This window comes from Cottoperca gobio, chromosome 3 (assembly GCF_900634415.1).
Source record: "Cottoperca gobio chromosome 3, fCotGob3.1, whole genome shotgun sequence".
Lineage (NCBI taxonomy): Eukaryota > Metazoa > Chordata > Actinopteri > Perciformes > Bovichtidae > Cottoperca > Cottoperca gobio.
This window is the reverse complement of record NC_041357.1, coordinates 22,802,733-22,825,383: the sequence shown is the minus strand read 5'-3', so window position 1 is coordinate 22,825,383 and position 22,651 is coordinate 22,802,733. Positions and strand designations below refer to the sequence as shown.

Below are 22,651 nucleotides of genomic sequence, written 5' to 3'. Positions count from 1 at the left end.
TAGCTAGTTAAACTATAGCTCTCAGCTGTGGGCTGATCTGACAGACTACAGCTGTGATTATCACAATAGTGATGGGATGACATAGCTTTGACCATTGTTGTCACATATTGTGGCTGTAACATGGCTGTGACTGCGAGTCTTTAAGGGGATGCAGGCGTTGTTTGTGTGCAGTGAATTGACATGGTTGAGCTGGCTGAGCGTTAATGAAGCTGCTGTTTTCTTGAACTCCTGTCCTGTGGTGTGTTGGTAACACATCTGTCATATCTGATAGAAGCACCGTGGGATCAAATCCTGTGTGACTTAAGAATGTTTTCTTGGTTAATGATAATAACAGCACTAACAAGTGGTCACAATACAGCTCCAACCACCACACCCAGGCAGAGCAGCAGCAGGCTACCTTTTCAAAGGAGTAATAAGCAATACATTCATCATGTAAAGTGTCACAACATCTCTCCTTTGTGTATTATCTGCAGAGTGTTTCCATAAACGTGTAGCATATTGTAACTGGACTGGACCACAACAATAACAGTTCCTATGGATGCAAAACATATTGTGAGGGAATACAAAAGTATTTCCAAAAAACACAATCCCACTGTGACCCTTCAGGAGCTTTGTAAGACCATTATTAGGCAAAGATTTTCTTTGGATGCTTGCTTTTACTTAGAAATACTGCAAAACCTTTCCCCCAGTATCTTTTAAAACAGGATATATGGTAAACATAACAAAATGGTGATGACTTCAGCCACTCTTGCTAAATAAATGATTATGACTTCCACTAAATGACAGAACTGAGCAAGCTCTGTTGGTTCTGGTCTTAAACATCACTCACAATATGTTATTTTTGCCCTCACTCCCTGACTTCAAATAATATAAAATAAATATGAATTAGATCAGATGATGTAGTAATGTGTTATGTTTGGGATCATATGTCTTACTGTATGTCATAATTAAATCGTATGATGTTCAAGTTGCATGATCAGACATGTTGGAGACAAAAATATCAAAACACACGTTTATTGCCGTCTGTAAATTACAGTGCTCGTTGACGTGCAGAAGAAATAGCGAAAGCTGCGTTGACTCTCACGGTGCCAGTAACCTCTATACAGCTGACGTGGCTTTTACAGGCCAGGTGACTTTCAAACAGAGTGAAATAGGTGCAGGCCCTGCTTTTCATGACACATTTCACAATGAAAAAGTAAAATACAATAGAAATCTAACCGAACCTTCTCTGCTCTTCCCAAAAAAAAAAAACAGACTAGCATCCCTTAATCAAAATCAAAAAGAAAAAATACATCGCCCACTTTTCTGACTCTTTCCCGCCTAATCATTTCCTAAACTAAAATACTACAGGTTGGCAACTTCTATGAAACCAACTAACCAGACTGCAAGTCTCAAAACTCAAAAGCTTTAGAAGTTATTACTTTCTATAAGAGAAAAACTCTCAGATGATAGAGTGATGAAAGAGTTTGTGTTCTGCAACCAAACATTAGTCTACATTTGTATCATTCTTTAGATGGTGCAATGTGCTGACGAGTGCATACTAGTATTGTAGTATATCCTTAACATACGTATGTACTCAGTATTAGTAGTAAAAGACTCACAACAGCCCCTCAAACACACAAACAAAATGACTGAACATGTGCACAGGCCTTTCTTGTGTTCATGTTTTTTTAACAGCTTCCTGCTTTGTTTGTTACATTAAAAACTACAGCAGAGACAAGACTCTACATGGTTGCATGTTTGTGGTTGACAGTGAGTAATTAAATCAATGGGGGCTTAAAACCCATTTATACTGCACATACCTGTATGCTTGACACATTTACACACAGACACACCGTCATGGCGGGTGCATGTTGGTAGGAGTGGGAACATAACCATGATACTGAAGCAGAGCTGTAACACTTTCGTATTTTCCCTCCTTTCTGGTTTCAGACTGACCCATCCTGACTCCATAGTGAGTTGAGTTTGCACGTCAGCGTGCAACGTGGCGCCTGAATCCTTCTAGTGTTACCGACATCTCGGGGACCAATGGCAGGGTTCCTGTCAGCGGAGGAGGCTCGGGCTTGCCTGAAACGGACACTGTGATTGGCTGTACGTAAGGCGGTTTGGTTGTGTTCCCTCCCTCAGGAAAAGGGGAACACGATTGACCAAAACCGTTTGAGTGAGGACTGTAGGTATTTCCAGTGGACCTGTCTGCAGGCTCAGGTGCTCTCTGAAGGTTTTGTTAGTGCGCAGCTGCAACATTGTTGCACACCGCTGCAGAAGAGAGGAAGAAAAGGTTCGTGTTTGTCGGTACAAGCAGTGAAAGTGGCTACACAGCCGCTTGCTTATTGTGCATAGTAGTGTCACAGGCCTGTTAAGAAAGAGCCTCCAGCTTCATCCCTGACTGATGGAGGTCCTCAGCTTCGTGTGTGCTGTGCTTCTGTGCACTGTTGTGGTGCACGGTAAGCCGACGTTAAGGAAAGAGAGAGTTCTTTATCAGGACCCAGAACTGAGCAGGAAAGCTCACGAAGACAATAAAAGCTTTCAATACGACCATGAGGCCTTTCTTGGGAAAGACGAGGCCAAGACATTTGACCAGCTCACCCCGGAGGAGAGCATGGACAGGCTCGGGTAAGGACATATCATTACTCTGACACATAAGCTGATTCTGATGTCAGTCTGTGTGTTATTGTCACAGGCCCATCTGAGCCTTTGTTTTTGTAAATCACGCACACGCACTTCTCTCCTGCTGGAGTCTGTTGCGTGTAACTGTTCAGGCTAAGGACATAAAATATTTAACAACACATACATACATAAGTACATGTGCCTGAGAAAGATGTGCATGCTAGCAAATCTACGAGGCCAGATTAAACAGTGCATTATTGCTCCACCGGCTCTATTCGCACACACTCCTATATAGAGTTAATTGCTCAGGCGAAATCTTAATTATGCATCGTCATTAAAGAACCATTTGTAGGTGGTGAAGTTTGAGTAAAGTTGTGTGGCACTAGGCAGTCTTCATTTAAGATGCTGTCACTAACTGCAGTATATACACTTCATGTGCTACGTGGTTTTTTTTCCGCCACTGCCTGGGTGACAAGTTGGCACCATGTAACACACGTTGGCTAAACGAAAGCTCTTTCCTGTGGTGTTGGGAGTGGGAGGACCCCTGTAACATCACAACGTGGCAACCCAGGTCTAGAAATACACTCAGCTACACTGCATTCTTTACGAAAGTGGGTTTTCCTGCTCCTCCCTACTAGAGTAGTTTCATCAAAGCCACTTCCCTTTTTATAGTAAAAGTGGTCCTTCCAAATACTTCTCTATTTGTTTTGTCTCCTGTCTCCAAAAACTTCACTTTTGTGATTGTCAATCCTTGGATCTTTACCATCATGTTTAAACATTCAAAGGATATAATAACTCACAACAAATGCTCCCTGTCTTTATTCTCTTGCCTTACAGTAAAATAGTGGACCGGATAGACGGCAACGTCGATGGCTACATCACCACAGCAGAACTCAACGCTTGGATTAAACGCGTACAGAAGCGTTACGTTTATGAGAACGTGGCGAAGGTGTGGACAGACTATGACCTGAACAAAGACAACAAGATTTCATGGGATGAGTACAAGCAAGCCACTTACGGATACTATCTCGGTATGTGTGTTATGGCACGCTATGTAATTTAATATTTGACATACGGTACGGTATTAAAGTAGCTATTTATACGCGTGACAGTAACCTGATTTTTTTTTTAATCCCCCTCTTTAGCCAACCCGGAGGAGTTTGAGGAAGCAACAGACCAGTTCAGCTTCAAGAAGATGCTCCCGCGTGATGAGAGGAGGTTTAAAACAGCTGATCTGGACGGGGACCTGGCAGCAGACAGAGAAGAGTTCACATCCTTTCTCCACCCTGAGGAGTTTGAACACATGAGGGATACTGTGGTTCTGGTAAGCCCTCTGTAACCACATGGTAATTAAATATGATTATAAAGGGGCAGGGTAGTAATACTAGTTTGGCTGTGGCTGAGCACAGTGTTAAACTTTCAGATTTGCATGTAGGGGAAAATACAATTCCCTAAATTTAGAGTTCTGTAATTTGTCTGTCCACTAAGAGATATTATTTAATTACAGGGCCAGATTTGAGTTTCTATTCCATGTCTTTAATCTGATGGGGCTCATGGATGAATGTGCTACATTCGGATGACTCCTTAATGAAATTTTAACTGGGCCAGGAAATGATTTGAGTTTCTTTATTTTTTTGGAACAGGTCCAGTGGGATGGATCGACTGTCCCATTTAGGACTCAATCTTTAAATATAAATTTGGCTTCATGGAACAGTTGCATGGGAAATGTTAGCAGTGGAGCACTATGCTGCTCTGTTCATAAAAAAATTGTACTACCCATTTGACAGAGTTAATTATTAATCTCTCATTTTCATGACATCATCGAATGTAACCAGCTGTTCAGCCGGTGGCGTCGTCACTGATTGTGGTGAATCTGGCTGAAGCTCAGCCTGTTTCTCACAATAGTAAGAGGTTAGACGCCTATTTTATAACGCAGATCTTTCACACAACCATGCAAAAATGAGTAATTGATGGTTTATGTAGTCATATGAGGAAAGAAAAGAAAGAGACACTTTACAGATTTAGACACGGGACATGATTGCATGCTAGCAGGGTGGATCGCTAATGGAGCTTGTAGTGCGGGTTCAGGCAGGAACATGAAGTCATCTCACTGAGGGTGCACCTACACACTCATTCACATAACGGAGGAGCACTCTGTTTAAATGTTGAAAGAAACACTGGCTGGCTTCATTCTTCCTTGTATAGCCTCCTCAATGTCCCCTAGGTATTATGAAGAACCATAGTTTCTTCTAGCCAAAATCTCTCAATACTCATGAGCTAGTGGTCGTACATTGTGTGTACATTGTGCACCATTATTTAATCTTATATTTCGATATTTAACTCTTCATCATTCTTTCTGTATCTATAGCGTTGAGCTGCCTCTTTTTTCCTCAAGCAACGGGACATCTATCACACTGTCAGTGCTTACTGAGGTCTATAGTGGTCTATAGGTTTTATATTTTTAATAAACATAACCCTTCTTGTTTACATGCAACCGTTCACAGGTTAAGCAGATATAGCAAATGGATGGATGTTCTTGTTTATTATTAGTCAGCTATTAGACTACAGAGGCTACATGGCTATTAATCATTCAGCAGGTTTCAGAGAGGGTATTTCACCTGCAGGTAAGGATGCATACAGTGATTTAAATCTGTGTAGCGGCGTGCATGTGTTATGCCCAGATGCATTGCAGTTAGTTTACGTGTGTGTATGTGTGTGTGTGTGTGTGTGTGTGTGTGTGTGTGTGTGTGTGTGTGTGTGGTTGTTAACTAATAATCAGCTCACACGGCAAGCCTTTATGTAACTAAATGTACACTGTCAACTCCAGGATTGGAGAGAGAAAAGCATCTACCAGGGCTTTAGTGTATAAATCAACTTTTAATGTGGAGGGTTGTTATTGTAGTGTCAGTCTGTCAGATCAGCTGCAAGCGGACCCTCATACCTTCACTCGTCCTGCCTGGGGTGACATGTTTCTCTTTTATTACTCAAAGGGAAAGTTCCACTATTGTTGACCCCTGTGTCTCCCTTTTTAATAACATCATAAACTCATTCTGGATGCAGGAAACCCTGGAGGACATTGACAAGAACAGTGACGGACACGTGGACGAAGATGAGTATATTGGTAAGTTTAAGCAATACATTTAAATGAAATATGTCAAATTAATGAATTAAGCTCAGCAATGTGCTATCCAATGCAATGAAACCACGTTAAAATGAGTTGCAATAACTGATAAATGAGATTACTGTTAATATGGTGAACATTCATCTTCTACACAGAAAAGCAATGATGGCAAAACATGTTTTACCTTTATTTGATTTATCCCCACTTTTAAGCAGCGTATATGTGAGATATATATATTAGATATATAGATACATCTCTATATATTAGATATATTATATTAGAGTTTTGTTCACTCCAGGTGACTACTTTCTGGATGTTTTGTGTCGCCCTGATGAAGGGAAATATGTCTGCCCACTGTGTTTTCCATTTAAGTAGGGGTCACAGAAGATAAGATTTGAGGTGTAAACATTTATTTTTACCGGCAAACATTGACGTTTTTTTAATTCTATTGTCTTTGACTGTTTCAGCCGACATGTTTGCTCATGAGGAAGGGGGTCCGGAGCCAGACTGGGTCAAGACCGAGAGGGAACAGTTCTCTGACTTCCGAGACTTAAACAAAGATGGTAAAATGGACCAGGACGAAATCCGCCACTGGATTATGCCACAAGACTACGACCATGCCCAAGCTGAGGCCAGACATCTGGTGTATGAGTCTGACCAGGACAAGGTGCGTCAACATGCTTAAACTATATTCCTTCTTCTCTTGTGCATATAAGGTCTTTACCCTAGAATTCTACACAGATACAACTTTATGGATATTGTTAGAATAAGGCTTACTTATCTTGCCATTCCATTGTCCTTCCTCCTCAGGACCAGATGCTGACCAAACAGGAGATCCTCGAAAACTGGAACATGTTTGTGGGAAGCCAGGCCACCAACTACGGAGAGGACCTAACCAAGAACCATGACGAGCTCTGAGCTCTCAGTGCAGCTTCTGACGTGAGGAGGGTCGGTGAAAAGCTTAGTCTTTTAAAGACAGAATCACAGACTTTTGCACCTCCTCCCACGACCACAACCACCACTCCATCCTTTCCACGTAATAGTGGGAAAGATGTTAGAGTGTTGGCTTATAAACTAACACTATAGATACCAAACAAGAGGAGGGACAAGGGTCGGTCCTACCACTAACGCTAAGGGTCCATCTCGGTTTTATATCGACGCTTCTGACATTCAGGAGCAGAGCCAGATCCAGTGGACTCGCTTTCCATCGACGGTGCCTTCCAGCCGCATCGCCGGCTTCGCTGCCTCAGAGATCTGTGTAGATAGTTTCTAATAAAATCTGTCAAAGCTGAATGCGGAGCTTTAGGTGAATTGTCGGATACAAGAACAGATTTTTGATAGCAATGTTAATGTGAAACTACAGCGCAGAAAATTTATTCTGATTTTATTTATTGATGAAATCTCTTCTGAGCTTTAGCTTTGAGAACTAGAGATCACAAATTATGTTTCTTTGTTTACAGTTTTCCTGGCCATATGAGTTTAATGATTTTTTAAAATTTTATTAGTTAAGTGCTTTAAGAACTGTTGATTAACTAATGTTTAATGGCATGGTTTTTGCACGTGTTTGGTTTTAGTGTAGCCTGTGAAAGATTTCCTTCATATACTTAGTTTGAATTGTATTTATTTGTATACTTCAGGCCAACAGTTTGCTCCATGTTAGATTTGTATTGACTTTTACTGATGTTACATTTGAGTTTTACTGTTTATTAACTGTCTAATTTAATTAAGGTCGTTTTGAAGTACTGTATTGGTTTGATACAAAACTCCACAAGACTCCTTGCTTCCTGTTACATCACTCCAAGGTCATCGTTCTGTATCTGATGTACCAACTTTTCCCCCCACTGCATTTGGCATTGTGTATATGTAATATATAAGGTTAGTGTTTTAGAACATCAGAAATTCATCTTTTGACCTTTTTTTTTAAATCACATTTTCTATATTGTTTAATGGATAGGTTGTATGACAGGTGTAGAACAATGCAACTTGTGAAAAGATCAAACTATGAGCAGAATTGTAGTCAAAATTAAGTTCACTCCAAACCCTTTTTCTCCTTTTCATCTTTTTCTGTTGTGATTTGTTGTCCAAAACCTCAGTCGCATTTATAGTCCACATCACACATGGGCACAAACACATCAGTCAACATTGCACATGCTCATTAATTGTGTCACAATAAAACATTTTTAAAAAGTATTGTGTATTTTGTGTGTTAATCTTCAAAGCATCATCATCATCATCGAATTTGCATTTATTTTCTCTTGACTTTTGCTGTTCAGGGATCGAGTTCAGACACCGCAGTAATATGATAGGCAGCTTAAGAATGGTGAGAAAGTAGCTCAGTGAATCAGTCTGGAGGACAGAAAGGGTGATAAAAGTTTTGTGTTATAGGGGGGATTACTGCAGACCGGGAGTGAACAGATAAGTGTTCACCTGTTCCCATGTTCTTTAATAGTAGGGAAATAGAGAAAGTAGGACGCTGCTTAAGACCAGTATTTGAACTGTTATCTAAAATGATTAATATTTAGATCATTCTGATGTCACTGTAGGATCTGTAAGACATAGCTGTCAAGACTGAGGACTCTGTAATTATGATATAACATAACACAAAGCTGAATTTAGGGCTACAGTATTGTTTTAAGAGTTTTTTTTACAAGGTGTTAGGAGTTTTCTTGGTCAGGAACATCCTAGAGTCTTGTCGTCAACGTGACATTGCCACACGTGCAGCAGACACTACAGCCTCGCCGTTTCCAGTCTTTGTGCTTTGCTAAACTAAGCAGCTGCTGGCAATAATTATTTTTCCCCAAATATTGAACTTTCCCTTTAAGCTCCTGCTGGTAACACTCGCCCTCATTCTGCTTCTGCTCACTGGCAAAGGACAGTTTTTAAAGACCACTTTTGTCGTGAGTAGTTATTTGGTCGTAATTTTCCCTTCTGGTTTTCCTAGCACTCGCTATGTACAGAGTATATGTGTGATGCATGTGCTTAAAGTGTCACATGGGAATCCCGTATGTCAGGTAGGCATCGGGCATAGGCCCTTCAAATGTTCAAGTCTGCATTACACTTTTGACTCATTGAATACCAGGAACAAGCGGATGCTGTTAACACTTCTCATGACTAATTGCAGAGTGCACACACGCACAGCAGAGATGGAGTTATGCTGACTTGCTGTTGCTGCTGGCTGTTGCAGTAAAACTCTCAGATGTAACTGAGAAAGCAGCTCTGCCACCCAGCCTGTCCCCTCTGCTTGCTCATGTGGAACATATGGATATATGTGTGCCAGTTAGCAAGACAAGTCAAGCGGGACCAATGCGATAAAGCTCATTAGGAACAAGGGACAGGGCGATGTATGTGTGGGCTGTGTTATTCTGTTGTGATGTAGGACCTTCTTCAGACACTCTCAGACTATGACTGCAAGAAACCAAAAACATCTGGAAAGCTATTAGATATTCAGACTTTTGTATAAATCTATTTGACATTTACAAGGTTTAAACAACTTTATAAGGAGGCAACATGATAATAATGATTATTTCATAAAAACTTGCAGAAATAGCTTACCAAACTCTGGCGTGGCTCCACTTGTGCAGCTTCATCCAGGAATACAGATTTCTTTGTTCATCTGACAAAAAGCTCCAGGTCTGAGGAAAATTCAAAGTGGAGGTGTTGCCCGTGGTGACATTTGAAGTTTTTAGTTATTTTTGGTCAATGGTTGCTCTATTGCTTTGCTAAAGAGTGTGGGGTCAGCCTTGCATCATGCATTTGAATAATTGTGAGGCCTAAACCACTAAGTAGCTCAATGCACTTCCTCCAACTAGCATATGAGGTTTGTCATGTGTCAGGGTGCATCTTTGTGTCTGAGCCAGTGTGTGAGGTTGAGTATTAGCAGTGCACGGAGATGTAAAAGAACCAAATGTGTGTTTGCCTGAGCAAGAAGGGGGCACATGGACTATCTGTGCAGCCTGCCTCGCGGCCATGTTTAACAGCCTGCCCCTCCTGTTTATGATAGGTTCCTAATCATTCACACTGGGGGAGTGTGTGTACAGTAATGCCTTCAGACAGCTTTCATATGAGTGTCTGCGTAGATCAACCCCTCTCCACTGATAATAATGAGCCCTCTGGGTGAGAACAGGGTGGAGACAGTGGGAGAGGGTCATAAACTGTAGAATATTAATGTCTAAGACTATACACCCCCCCATCCAGTGTAATTTTCACTTAGTCTTGTCCACCAACAATCTCCTTTTAAAGAGCTTTTTTTCATAGTACACTTCCATTTCCATATCAGCAATTAACAGCAGCAAACCCAAAATGACTACTACAATTAAACTGCTTGCATAACAAACTATGCAGTGCATCCCCCCCCCCCCCCCCCCCCAACTCCCTTACTCCTTTCTGACTCTTATCATCACGATGCCCTATTTTTCATCGGAATACATCCGTGCTTCCTCATCTTTGTCTTTTATCTGTTGTGTTTGTTCCTTGTACCCTGGGGATTTGTAGCCCACTGTGTTGTTTGTAATGATCTTTGGGACATCTGACCCATCCTGTGCTGAGGCTTTCATAACAGGATTTCTGCCCATTATATAATAACAGGCATAGTGGCAACAACAAAAAAATCAGTACGATGTCCGTTCATTATTGAGCTGTTTAGACCAAACATTTGATATTTACCAAGCTAAATGGGAACTTAGTATGATTCTTTGACAGCTCGAGGGACAGGCTTTCCCTTTGTCTTCTCATTGGAGGTCAGATTATAGTTGTATCGCTGAAACTGCAGTGAATGAGCCAAATACATAACCACCCACAGAGGAACCTTTTTCTTTCTTTATGGTAGAAATGTTAGTGTTTTTATTGCGATCATCATTATTATTAGTAGTATTACTACTACTTACTAAGTATGATAGTAGTTTTATGTAATTTTTACTCGACAAAAAAGTATTTTTTATTATCATCCATCCAGAAGAGCAAAAGTGTAGCTTTAAATAGGGCTGGGCGATATAGAGAAAATCAAATATCATATATTTTTGACCAAAATTTAGATATTGTAGGGTTTGACCATTGGTGCTTCCATAAAATATTTACACAATGAGCATTTTGATAAATAATCATCAGGAATGTGGCTATAATGACCAAGCTGGTAACGGCAAATAAGTCTGGTAAATTCAGAAAATGACATCAACGTCGTGCAGCCTTGAAAACCATGAAAAGATAAAACTAAAGATATTACTAAATCCAAAATCTAAGACGATATCTAGTCTCGTATGACAATATTGATATAATATCAATATATTGCCCAGCCCTACTCTCAAATCATCACATAATGAACAAGAAAACACGAATCGGACTTCATGTTTAATCTCACCTAAACCACATGAAAAACAAAGTTGTTGGAGTATTTTAAAGCTCTATATGATTAAATGTGACAACTTTAAATGAAGTATTCAGGATTTTTGTACCAGAATTGAATTCCTGGCCGTGTGGAATTTGCAGCATTAAAATCCAAATGATATTTACCCTCTTTCTGATGTGTGGTGGAGGGGGCTGCATTTGGTGAACTTGGACCTTTGACCTCAGCTTTTCTAAAATGCTGCCGACAGCCCTGATGCTACGCAGACCTTTCCTTCTGTGTTTGTGCAAGTTGTGTGATTGTATGTGCGTGTCATGTGAATGTAGGCTAATTCGGCGCCTCACATGTTTCTACTTCTGGACAATGAAGCTTGAAGGAATCCATCAATCTTTCATGTCATCTCAGAGAAAGTGCTTATCCCTCCTCTCTCCCATCGCAGGACTCTACTCCTCCTAGTGGTGATGACACAGAACAAGAGGCAACGTCCTCTCGTCCTTTTAACAACTGCACTTGTGCTCGTCTATCATCATGAGTTTTTATGTGCCCATCAACGCAGTGTAGATAAGGAATCGGCCATTAATGACTACACAATTAGAGAGTAGGGTTTAAAGAGCGATACATTTCAATTTAGGAACCATAAACCTAGTGAGTTGGTAACTAATTGTAAATGCCTCTGGAGTAATGGGAGCCCTTTGGACTGAGGTCAGGATGACTCAAAATCAGTTTCAAACAGCTTTTACACAGCTGCCTCGCCGCTTTGGTCGCCCACTCAGTCTGACAGGCTGCTGCATATCTTATAATGATATATGCAGAAAGAAACTTTTCCAGTTTTAATTAAAAGACAGGAAAAGTGGCCCACAGTGGAGTTGTTTTGGACAGTGAGGGTGGAGACAATGCTATCCCAGTGAGACTGATATATTTGGACAAAACGCCTCTCTCGCTCCATTTGTCAACATTTGTCTCTTTCCTTTCTCTAGTCCTCTCTCCCCATGTCCCGGCATCTGGATACCTTTGGGATGGAGGGGAGGAGAGGGGAGACAAGGCCTTGTTTCATCCCTCCCATCCTGCTGTTCCCCAGGGGTCTTGGGTTGGTTTGTGATCTTGTGTCTTACATGATAGAGACACATCTAATCCTGTTAGGCGTTAATATCTTCCAGCGGAATAGAGGAGACAGCAGGAGGGAGAAAAGAGGAGAAGATCAAAGACATGATGGTTGAGGAGAGAGGGAAATATTCAAAAAGCTCTGCCTCTATTTGCTGGCCCACATATTGGTTTTGGTTTAGAGTATACATTCATGTGTGTGTTTGTGTTTCTGTGTCTGTGTACCCTCATGGGATCTTCCCGGCTGCTGCCTGCATATCTGACAGACTCATCTCAAGGTGTTTTCCCCTCGCTGTCTTTTTGTATCTGCTCCATCTCTGCTCCCTGAGTGAGAAAGTTTACCCTCTAGGCCCCATCTGAGCTCCAGGCCCCCAAGGCCTCTGCATTCCCAAAGCTCCTACACACCGGAGCCCCTCAGGCTCCCTGCTTTACCACAGGGAATACCCCCAAGAACCCCTAGGCCCCTCAGACTGTGGAGCAGCAGCTCTGCACAAGAGAGACAGCCCGAGGGGAGGGGGATGCTGTCTGGGAATACAACTAAGAACATGCTTCACTTAACATTTGAACATTCCCCGACAGCGCCTCCTGTTGGTGTACCATTGTTTTTGCATGCGGCTCTCCTTGTAACCCCCTCTCTGGGGCCTTGACCTTGTTAACAATCCCTCGGGGCTCATAGAGGCCTCTGTGTGCTACATGTTCATTGACCTTTCCTGCTCCCGGAGGTTAAATAATGTCTTTTTGGCCCAAAGAAACACAGCCGGAGGTTTATAGGGATGTTGGATGCACCTGGAACTTCACTGAATGACACATTGACAAATAATATCACACTTATTCAGACCAAGTAAATGAAAAGACTCATTATTATGAGGTTGGAACTTGCATATATGAAATTAACTGTGCTTGTTTCTTGTCTTTCATTGTGACGGTGAGGTTAAATCACACTTTTCGGGGGGTTGCATGTGGATATGGAGGCTGTGAAGCTAGCAGGCCTGCTGTCCTACAGATGTCTTGGTCGGTGCGTTACCAGGTGTACGTCACCTGAGATTACCCACGCTGACACCCCTTAAAGGCAAACAGCCAGCAGTACAGCTGAGGGGGCATCTGGTGGCGTGTGTGCATGCGAGTGTGTGTGTGCTTTAATATGTGTGTGTTCATGCATTCAGATTGGTGGTAACGTTTGGCAAAATGGGACAGAGCGCAGACATTTGTGGTGGTATCAGATACTTCCTCCCACTATGTCCAACAAAAAAACAATCTATTAAAGGAATGTAGATGAGGTAGATCAATGAAGGGCTGAGATCAGTGTCTCTTTGAGTGTGTGTCATAATGATTGCAGTAATAATTGAGGATGTTTAAAAGCATGGGTTCCTCACGCTCCTCACAGCCTTGGCTGTCTCCAGTTAAAAGTGAACTGGAGTGAGTAAAATGTTCAACTCTGCTGTTCCTCTGATCTTCCTCCGCTTCCCAGGGCCCCTGTGGAGAGCGAACAAAGAGAAGCACTTCTTAATCAAAGTGCATTGGATTAAGAAGCAGAAAAAAAAAGCAGTACATCACAGAGATACTACCTCGCAGCCATTAAGTGGATTGGAAAACAACCTGAATCACCACTTCAAATGAGCGGTCTGTGACCCTGAAATAGGAGAATGGTATTTTAATCTTTCTGTTAGTTTGGCAAATGTTGGGATCTGCTGTGGAAATGAAAGCAGCACTGTGTGTGAGCATAGTGTATGTGTTACTGAGTCTGACTGAATGCCTTCAGTGAATGTGCGCTGTGGTTTCCATGTATGAACATGTAGCCAACAGCTAAATATACCATGTGCGTGTTTACATTGCTTTTTCAGTTATATGACATCATGAGCCCACATAGCCATATAACTGCTCTATTCTTCCCTCATATTTTATTAACATACCTGCTGTAGCTGAATCATCTCATCTCTTATAGGCTTGACACACAACTCCATCCACATCATGTATATTTGATTGGCGGGGCAGGCCTTCCGGTTTCTTACTTTCGTTCATTTTAACATATTTGTTGTGGCCACTCAGGGTAAGGCTGTAGTGGACATGTACTTTATGAAGACTGAAGTTTAAAAGTATAAGCAACGGTTCAGTCACACTACAGCACTCACAGCTCAAGTCCCATCAGCTGAACTGAAAAGGCTAATACTGCCATCATGTGGCTCGAATGTGTTAAAGGCTTTTTTAAACCGGAGGCTTTTATTTTCAATAGGGAACAAAAGCCACATCACACAAAAGGATAATTATTTATTGGTCAGGGGAGTGTGTGTGTGTGTGTGTGTGTGTGTGTGTGTGTGTGTGTGTGTGTGTGTGTGTGTGTGTGTGTGTGTGTGTTGAAGCCCAGCCTATATGCAGAAGGGTGCAGTCAGTGATGTACAGCCAGTTGACACGGAGGTATGTGTCTTTTCTAATGAGATTTACTCGGTTCCAGATGTTTCGAGTTATGAAGATGTGTGTCAGAGATTTAGGAGGGTGAGACCTGCACCCTGTCAGAGTCGCAGTGGGGTGCTGTTTTACTGTCTGTCACCCCCCTCATCCCCCACCACCACTACTCATAGGTGGCCTCTTAACCTGACAACACCACCACCTCTTCTCTCTCTCTCTCTCACTAACACACACACACACACACACACACACACCCTTGACAACAATGTGAATCAACATTTTATAAACTTAAAAACATAGAAAATACAAAAGGAATGTCTGTAAAGATAAGCAAATACACAACATATATACAAGGCAACTTAGTGAGAGTATAAACTGTAAGAATATAACGATGTTCACATTCTCCAGAGCAAGAAATCTCAAATTAATGGACAAAATAAAGACACGTTGTCCATTTCTTAAATCCAGTTTACATTGTCCAGCACATTTTCAAGGTGACAAAATTTTAACAAAATAAAAAAAGAAGCCAGTGCAAGTGCAAGTGTACTAAAATATCCAAAATAGTGTATCTACATCTTCCTCATCTCACTTAAAAAAATCTTCTTCTTGGCTCAGGTCTACTGTGGTATTGTACTCAGTCTGAGTTTGTATGTCAAATAACCAAAACGAGTGCTAGTTGAGGTGCATTTTGAAGTTCTTGAGGATCATCAGAGTCTCTTTACGTCGGCGGGCAGAGAATGGCATCAGCTGTGTTTACCAAATCAGCGAGTCTGGCAATGCACCATAACTGCTGACCAGGCTCCAGCGGCTTCCTCCACTAGCTGGCACAACATATTGTCACCTTCCTCTTCGTCCTCGTCCTCCTCGTCTCGCTGCTCAGATGGCTGGCTGCAGCTTGGTCAGGTTCCTCTGGTGCATGCTGTGGTGGCGCACCAGCTCGTCAGAGCGGGCAAACTTCTTCTGACAGTTGGACCAGCGGCAGGTAAAGGGCTTCTCACCTGACAAGGAGGGGACAAGCAAGGCAAAACAGAAGAAATCAATGTTTTACAATGAACTCAACTCTTGGAGTGCAAACTTGTGTTTTGTTAAGTCAAAGTCTCAGAATGGAGAGGTAGAAAATAAAGGTATACGCACTTGTTTTACCTGTATGAGTCCGATTGTGCGTCTTAAGATGATCTGACCGTGAAAACTTTCTCTGACACGTCTCACACTGAAAGGGCTTCACTCCTACAGAGGATGAGAAGAAGGTTAACATGTTAAATATACAATTAGATGGCAATTTCTGTGGAGGTTGAAAGCATTAAAAATGATGTTTGGGGAGATTTAACATTTGTTTGTGAATAGTTTCACTTTTTAAATTTAAATCGAGCATTATAACTAATTATCCCTTTTATGTAGTTACAACTGGAAGAAAAATAAATGACCTCATGCAATCAAATCAATTAATTAATTAACATGTTTTACAATGTACTTGTTTTGCTGTAATTTGTAGTATTCCTACATTAGTATTGTTAGACTGATAAGGACCTATGTGTCTGAAATAAACGTAATATTTCTGCAGTTTTGAGACATTAAAAAAAAAAAGATTTCCCAGAACAAAATACTAAGTTCATGATGTCAGTGTCCTCAGTGGGAGTGGAACTCATACAGTAGCTTGACACCGATGTACCTGTGTGTCTGCGCTGGTGCCTCTTTAACTGGTCTGAGCGAGAGAATCCGCGGCCGCAGTCTGTGAAGTCACACAGGTAAGGCTTCTCTCCTGCAAAACAAAGCACACCCATATCAACAGCTTTATCTACTTTTCACACAGAAACACACATTCAAACATGGGCATAAAAACACTTGCTTCTCCCCTTAGATTGCACCACCCCTATTTTAGCTTTAGTTGGTATGAATTTGTCATTGTAGTTCATCAAAAGCAGCAGTTTTAGATCTGGGCAGGAAAAAGTGGAAGAGTTCAAAACCTCTCACCTGTGTGTTTGCGGCCGTGCAGCTGCAGATGTGACAGTTTGAAGTATCTCTTGCTGCAGCCAGGATAAGCACATACAAATGGACGCTTTTCGTTGCCATCTGATGACTTCACAGCTGGTGGAGTAATACCAGCTACGCGTCGAACATCCTTTAAGAAAGAGAAGTCAGAGGGCTCTGTATTCAAGAAGTTCGCTTTGAGTATTTATTTATTGTATGTCTGTGTATGAATGTGTGTCTGTGTACATTTTGTGCTTGCATGTGTGTTAACTCTGACTGACCTGAAGTCCTCTGAAGACACCATGTGTGTGTATGTGATACTGGGCACTCATGAGCACGGGTGGAGGCGGGACAATGGGGTCACTTTCATAGCTGGGCACATGGCCACTGCCGGATAGGAGAACAATGTAATTAATTAAGTAAAAACTTGAAAAGTGAGTGAAAAACTTAGTTTAAGCAAAACAAATCATTTGATAGATTTGCCAGATTGTGTTCATCCAGTCCAGATCAATATAGTCAAGGGTAAAACCACAAAGTTTAATCTATATGAGAAAAAAAGTATTTTTCTACTCCACAGACACACTTTTTTAATCACAACTACATAGCTATCCTTAACTGGACTAAACTCTAAAACCAACGCATCCAAACACATGAATACGCTCTTCTTTCCTTCCTGATCTTACTTGGCAGTAGGCCAACAGCCATCTGGTCAAATCCTAATATTCCTCCCCCTCTGCACCACCAGACACACACACACACTGGCCAACACTGAAGAATACAGCGTGTTATTTAAATAAATAAAGGCTCACCTCTTCATGGAAGATGCAAGGTTGTTCATTTGGTTCCAGGTTACACAGTCCAGCTGAGATGCCATTTGGTACAAGTTATCACTGAGGGAAACACACAGCACAGGTATTAGCTTTTTATTCTATTGGACTAGATTTTACTCTTTACTCTTTAATTGATTTGTGAAATTTCAATGCAACATCATACTTTTTTACATAAATATAAATCATAAAGTTATGGAACAAGGTTAGTTCTGAGGTTATGACAGATGAAGAGGAAAACACGGTATGTTATTTATTTTAATTAGTCATTCCTGAAAGTCCTGAAATTAGTAAAACACTGACAATATTTACATTATGTTAGTGCGCATTCTTCCTGTCATTTCTCTCCCTTTGGTGGAATAATAAAGACATTTCATTTAGGGGGAACTCCAAATTGCTCCCTTATTAATACATCCTGTCCACACTCCTCACTGGCTTCATTAAAAAACATGGGCTCCCAGCCATTCTTTACCTTGGCAGATCACACCACTGCGCACACACACACACACACTTGGAGATGCGGTTGTGCACTCTGCGGGGGTGAGTGCCTCCGTGCCTAGTACACCATGGACCAGTGCATGACATCACTCTGTCCTCAGTATTATTAAAGGCGGGAACCGGTTTCGGGGGAATTTTGGACAGCATTCCTTGAGAAGTCCTTGAGGGAAGGATCGTGATGGCTCGCTAATCAGCTCTGAGCTATGTTAAACTGTGGAAAGACTCACTGATATCTGACATATACTCATGATGTGTATGTGAGAGTGTGTGTGTGTGTGTGTGTGTGTGTGTGTGTGTGTGTGTGTGTGTGTGTGTGCAAGTCTCTGTGTTTGTTTGAGGGTTTCCAGTTCTTGCTATAAGCCCTAACAACAGCGAAGTCTTCCTTCCTCTTATCAACTTCTGTTCCAGTATTTGGGTTGCACATGTTCCTTTTTTCCAAAAACATTACAGGTCGGCATTCAAAGAATTTCATCCTAATTTACCCCTTGAGATGTTTTGCATCAAACGCGAAAACAAGTTGGAAACTTGCAGATTTCCAGCTTTAACTACCCAACATCCCCCACTTAACTTTCACTTTCACTGAACTTGTCTCTTTTACTTTTCCCCTCATTTTTCCCCAGGGTGGACTCAGACACTTCAGCAGTAGATCACTCAGTGTTTGTTTTGGCCTGCTGAGCACCAGTGGGCAGCACTTAACCTCCGAACAAATTAGGGTTCAGGATCCAGACAGTGCAGAGGTAGACGCAGCGCTTAACGTAGGATCAAAGAGAGTTCACCCTTCTAAATTTTACCAGCAAGTGAGCGAGCTGCATGTGGTGTTGGTGGAAAGAATCTGACATTAATCTGAGTCTGAAAACGTTTGGGAAGAGCAGAATTGTTTCCGAAAGAAGATTCAAGGTAGCAGGAGTCAAATAAAGAAAAAAATAAGTGCACGCAGGGACAAATAATTACCTGTTGTAGTTTCTCAGCAGCAGAGCTTGGCTGCTCGGACAGGATTCTGAAGGATTGTGGCAACCAAACATGGGAGTAGGAGCTGGGTACTGCTGGTCAACTGAAAATTAAAATACAAATACAAAGGTTGCTTATTTTCTCCATAATTGAATAATTGTTTGGTCTATAAAATGTATTCTCCATAGAGCTGAAATATTTGAATTGCTTGTTTTGTCCAAGCTACACTTACACAAATATAATATTCACTTCAAAAATGTTTTATCAAAAAATATTTCAACGATTAATCAATTATTCAAATTGTTGATAATTAATTTTCTTGCGATTTACCAATCAGCAAAAAGGTTTCAGCTTCAGTTTATAAAGTTGCTAGTCGTCAAAGTTCAGGTTTCCTTTGCCCTTCATCAGCTTACTATCTAGTAGTATTAAGTATTAAGAACGATACTCTATAGGAATGTATTTGATTGTATATTTCATGTTCTCTTCATCCGTGAGACAGAAAGCACACAAAAATATACTTTTAAAATGAACATAAAAACATACGTACACTTCTGTACATGCATGTCTGCTCTTTCTTTTCCAAGAGGTCAATCAGAAACAGTGGTTCTTTTCAGGTTCATATAGTATATTAGTCCCCAGACAGTTTTTGACATTCCAGCCACATAAAGCCGTTTCCTCAAGTTATCATTTCCAGAGTCATTAACCATACGTGTGCTTAAAGAGCGAGAGGGAGGCTGTGTTTATGTATGCCTGCGTATATGAATGTGTGTGCCGACAGAGACGGAGAGAGATGAAGAGAGATGAAGGAAAAATGGATAATAGCGATTCTGTTGTGATGTGAAAAATGACGGGTTACTTATATAACCTTGATGTGACATGACAGTCTTTCGGTCTGCGAGTCAATTTAGTGAAAAGGCGTCAGGATGCAGACAGTTACCTATGTTGTTTGGCGGTGACAGAGTGTCCTCGTGTTTGAAGGACAGGCTGGAGAGCTGAGGGGTGTGATGAGAGGGAGTGTGACCATAACTGGGGTTGCTGTCTAAGCCCACTGCTCCATAACCTACAAAGAGAAAACACAAAGAGAAGCAATGGAAAGTTAAAATGATCTTATTCACCTGGTCCAGTCATTAGATTACCATCTTACAAATGAAGCACACAAAGTCTGCAGTATCTGGTCAGTTATCTGAATCCCCCCCGGTAGTAGCTCTTAGTCCCTGGCAGGGTTACCACAGAGAGACATTCATCAAACTACTAAATCCTCTTTCCTTGTAACATATTCTTTCTTTCCCCCCATCTATCTTTGGCCTTGTGGTTGCATTATTTATTGCAGGTGGAAAAATAAATTTGGCAAACACACCACAGGCGGACTAAGATGAGCTACTGAAGAAAATGCTCAGCAAGGTTGAGAAGTAATGAATTATATGTATGCTTATTTAAGTACAGTTATAGGAAGACAATGGTATAATTGTCTTACTTAACAGTAAGTATATATATATATATATATATATATATGGTATTTTCTATTATTGCAATTATTAGAGTGTAATACATTTAAGAAGAATGTTGCATTTGAGAAAGCTACGTGAAAATGCTCATACAAGCGTGTGTGTGCTACATTTATCTTGCATACACACTCAGCGCAGATAGGCTGCTATATCCTGAGTTACGCCCGAGAGAGGGATGTTGAAAACTTTCTGAGAACAAAATGACTCACAAACACTTACTTAGTTCCCTACAGCCAGCAGAGCACTACGCTGGGTTTTTATTATTATATTACAAGACTCACTGCATACTGACTATGAAAGTCATTACAGCAGACACATACAGCTTGAAACCTGACCTCTGAGTAGTGAGGCCCAATGGACGACATTCACACGCATTGTTTACAGTAAAGGCAGAGGCATCATAACCTTAACGCTAAATCAAGCTAATGATTCAATGTCTTTTTGCATCTAATTTCTGTTTTAGGAGAAATACTTCTGAATAAAGATTAAAACCAATATGTTTTAATGTATCCTTTTTTTTATAGCAGAGAAATGTATTTCGCTCAAAGAACCTTTTTTTATTTTCTTTAAAAAAAAAAACACTCACACAAATAAAATAAAAATTCTAAAATGCAAAACATCAAGGTTATTTATTCACTTTATGCTGTTGCAGTATTTCAGCCTCCTGTCCTTTACTCATTTTAATTCACAGGATGAATTAAGCTTCTTCACAACAGCGTGTAGAACTACTGCAGCTCAACAGGTCATTATATATTTTTTGTATTTCTGTATTTTTTAACTTGGTTAGTATGTACGGGATACTGGATTACCTTTACCACGGGTTGCTTTGATACCTGTGCTAGTGATATTTTTATATTAATGTTACACAAACTCACGATTTACCATAAAACTGTCACAAACCTATTTTTTTGTGACTTAAAATAAGCATTTCTGCTGAAAAGCCCATTGCAAAAGAACTGTTATAGCTGTCTGCCAGAGCATTACCAGAAAGCTGTCAAGCTTATTCCTGACATGGGACAGAATGACCCAGTACAGCACATAACATCCTGCTCAGACACAACACTGTTGACAACCCCTAAACATGGAGTTACATCATAAACACATGCAGCAGGAAATGTAGAAAACACTGGATTTTATTGATAAGTGTGTGTAAACCACTGCTGCTCATGTTTCCCAGCCCCTACATAACATTAGGCTGATAAGAGAAGCTTACCCTGGTTCCTGGCTGCAGGAGGACTGTCCATACAGCTGGGCAGGTAGGTTCCATTAGGAAACATCCTCGGTTGACCTGCAGTTGGCTCTCCGAAGGCACCAACTCGACAGGGGCCCGAGCCTGTAAACTGGCCTGAGAAGTGCACTGTGAAAGCGCCGAGTCCACAGTGAGGGTCCTCTATTGGATCAGTGGTCCCCCAACTCGGTTCCTGCTTGATGAGGGAGTGGTGGGAGGGCAGGGAGCTGTAGGGAGAGCCAGGGTGGAGGTCCAGCAGTTGGGTCCACTGGCCACCACCAACAGACATCCCACAGCCACCACCGGCGCCTGGTAAGGATGGCACAGGAGGTGCTGGAGGTAAGAGGGTCAGATCTCGAATATCTGACCCCATCGACATGGCTCCACACGGGTCGGTCAACATTGGTGAAGGCAGGTCGAGACAGTCCAAAGAAGGAGCGATGGTATTCCAGTAGAAGACACAGCTGGGAGATTAAAAAGTCACACAGTAATAAACTGTAAAGTCTCCTGAAAGTTTAACAAAAACAGCGAAAAACAACGACCTGAAGAAGCATGGAGTAAACTCTTCTGCAGAAACAAACATCAGTGGTCACAACACGCTATAGGAGCCATCTTTTCTGCCACAAGTCATGAACTGAAACATTTAAATAAATGAATTGACGTTGACCAAAATGCGGATGTCAAATCTCAAGCTCCCTGGGTATCTGTGGTGGGTTAAGAGTGGGAGTCTGTGAAGGTAACAGTGCCTTGTCCCTCTGTCTCTATAATGTCTGACTTTCCTTACTCTCCTGAAGGCTCAAATACTGCATAACTCATTGGACAGGGGGAGGAGCGAGGGAGGCTGAGAAGAAGATGACTCCCTTGCCTAACCCCCGGCCATCACAGACTGCTCTTCTTAGTAGATTCTGACTAACATACCATTTACATGAGTGGTTGTTGCTCTTACTTCTTTGTTCAAGTTCAAGTGTTGCTCATGTTGAATGTTTGTGTTAGCGTGTATGAATAAGTGTGTGCAATGAAGGAGAGTTTTAGTTTAGTTTCTCTGTGCGGACGGACTAAAAGCATGAAACAGCTACATGAATAGTCTGTAAGTAAAAGAGTGAAAGT

The 22,651-nt window shown here is 41.4% G+C and overlaps 3 protein-coding genes across 4 annotated transcripts in view; 1 reads left to right on the top strand and 2 right to left on the bottom strand.

The window, feature by feature from the left end:
- pax6b (paired box 6b) overlaps positions 1-1,951 on the bottom strand; it is a 39,585-nt gene extending 37,634 nt beyond the window's left edge. The window contains exon 1 of the mRNA XM_029456105.1: positions 1,803-1,951. The gene's annotated coding sequence lies outside the window, so the exon portion shown is untranslated. The remainder of the gene's footprint in view (positions 1-1,802) is intronic.
- Positions 1,952-2,132: 181 nt separating this feature from the next.
- Positions 2,133-7,918, top strand: rcn1 (reticulocalbin 1, EF-hand calcium binding domain). The gene is made up of 6 exons (XM_029428622.1): positions 2,133-2,613; positions 3,445-3,638; positions 3,753-3,931; positions 5,668-5,728; positions 6,196-6,395; positions 6,539-7,918. The coding sequence occupies exons 1-6, from the start codon at positions 2,390-2,392 to the stop codon at positions 6,644-6,646; spliced, it is 966 nt and encodes a 321-aa protein (XP_029284482.1). The 5' UTR covers positions 2,133-2,389; the 3' UTR covers positions 6,647-7,918.
- Positions 7,919-14,836: 6,918 nt separating this feature from the next.
- wt1b (WT1 transcription factor b) lies at positions 14,837-22,329 on the bottom strand. Of its 2 annotated transcripts, none has more exons than XM_029459623.1 (9): positions 21,530-22,329; positions 19,749-19,871; positions 18,815-18,914; positions 17,348-17,428; positions 16,820-16,925; positions 16,542-16,689; positions 16,240-16,329; positions 15,705-15,797; positions 14,837-15,568 (listed from the first exon to the last, which is right to left on the bottom strand). In XM_029459623.1, exons 1-9 carry the CDS (start codon positions 21,945-21,947, stop codon positions 15,447-15,449), a joined length of 1,281 nt encoding a protein of 426 aa, XP_029315483.1. In that variant the 5' UTR covers positions 21,948-22,329; the 3' UTR covers positions 14,837-15,446. The 2 variants fall into 2 exon arrangements, with proteins under 2 accessions (XP_029315483.1, XP_029315493.1); XM_029459633.1 differs by having other exon boundaries at positions 15,714-15,797.
- Between the last annotated feature and the right edge of the window lie 322 nt (positions 22,330-22,651).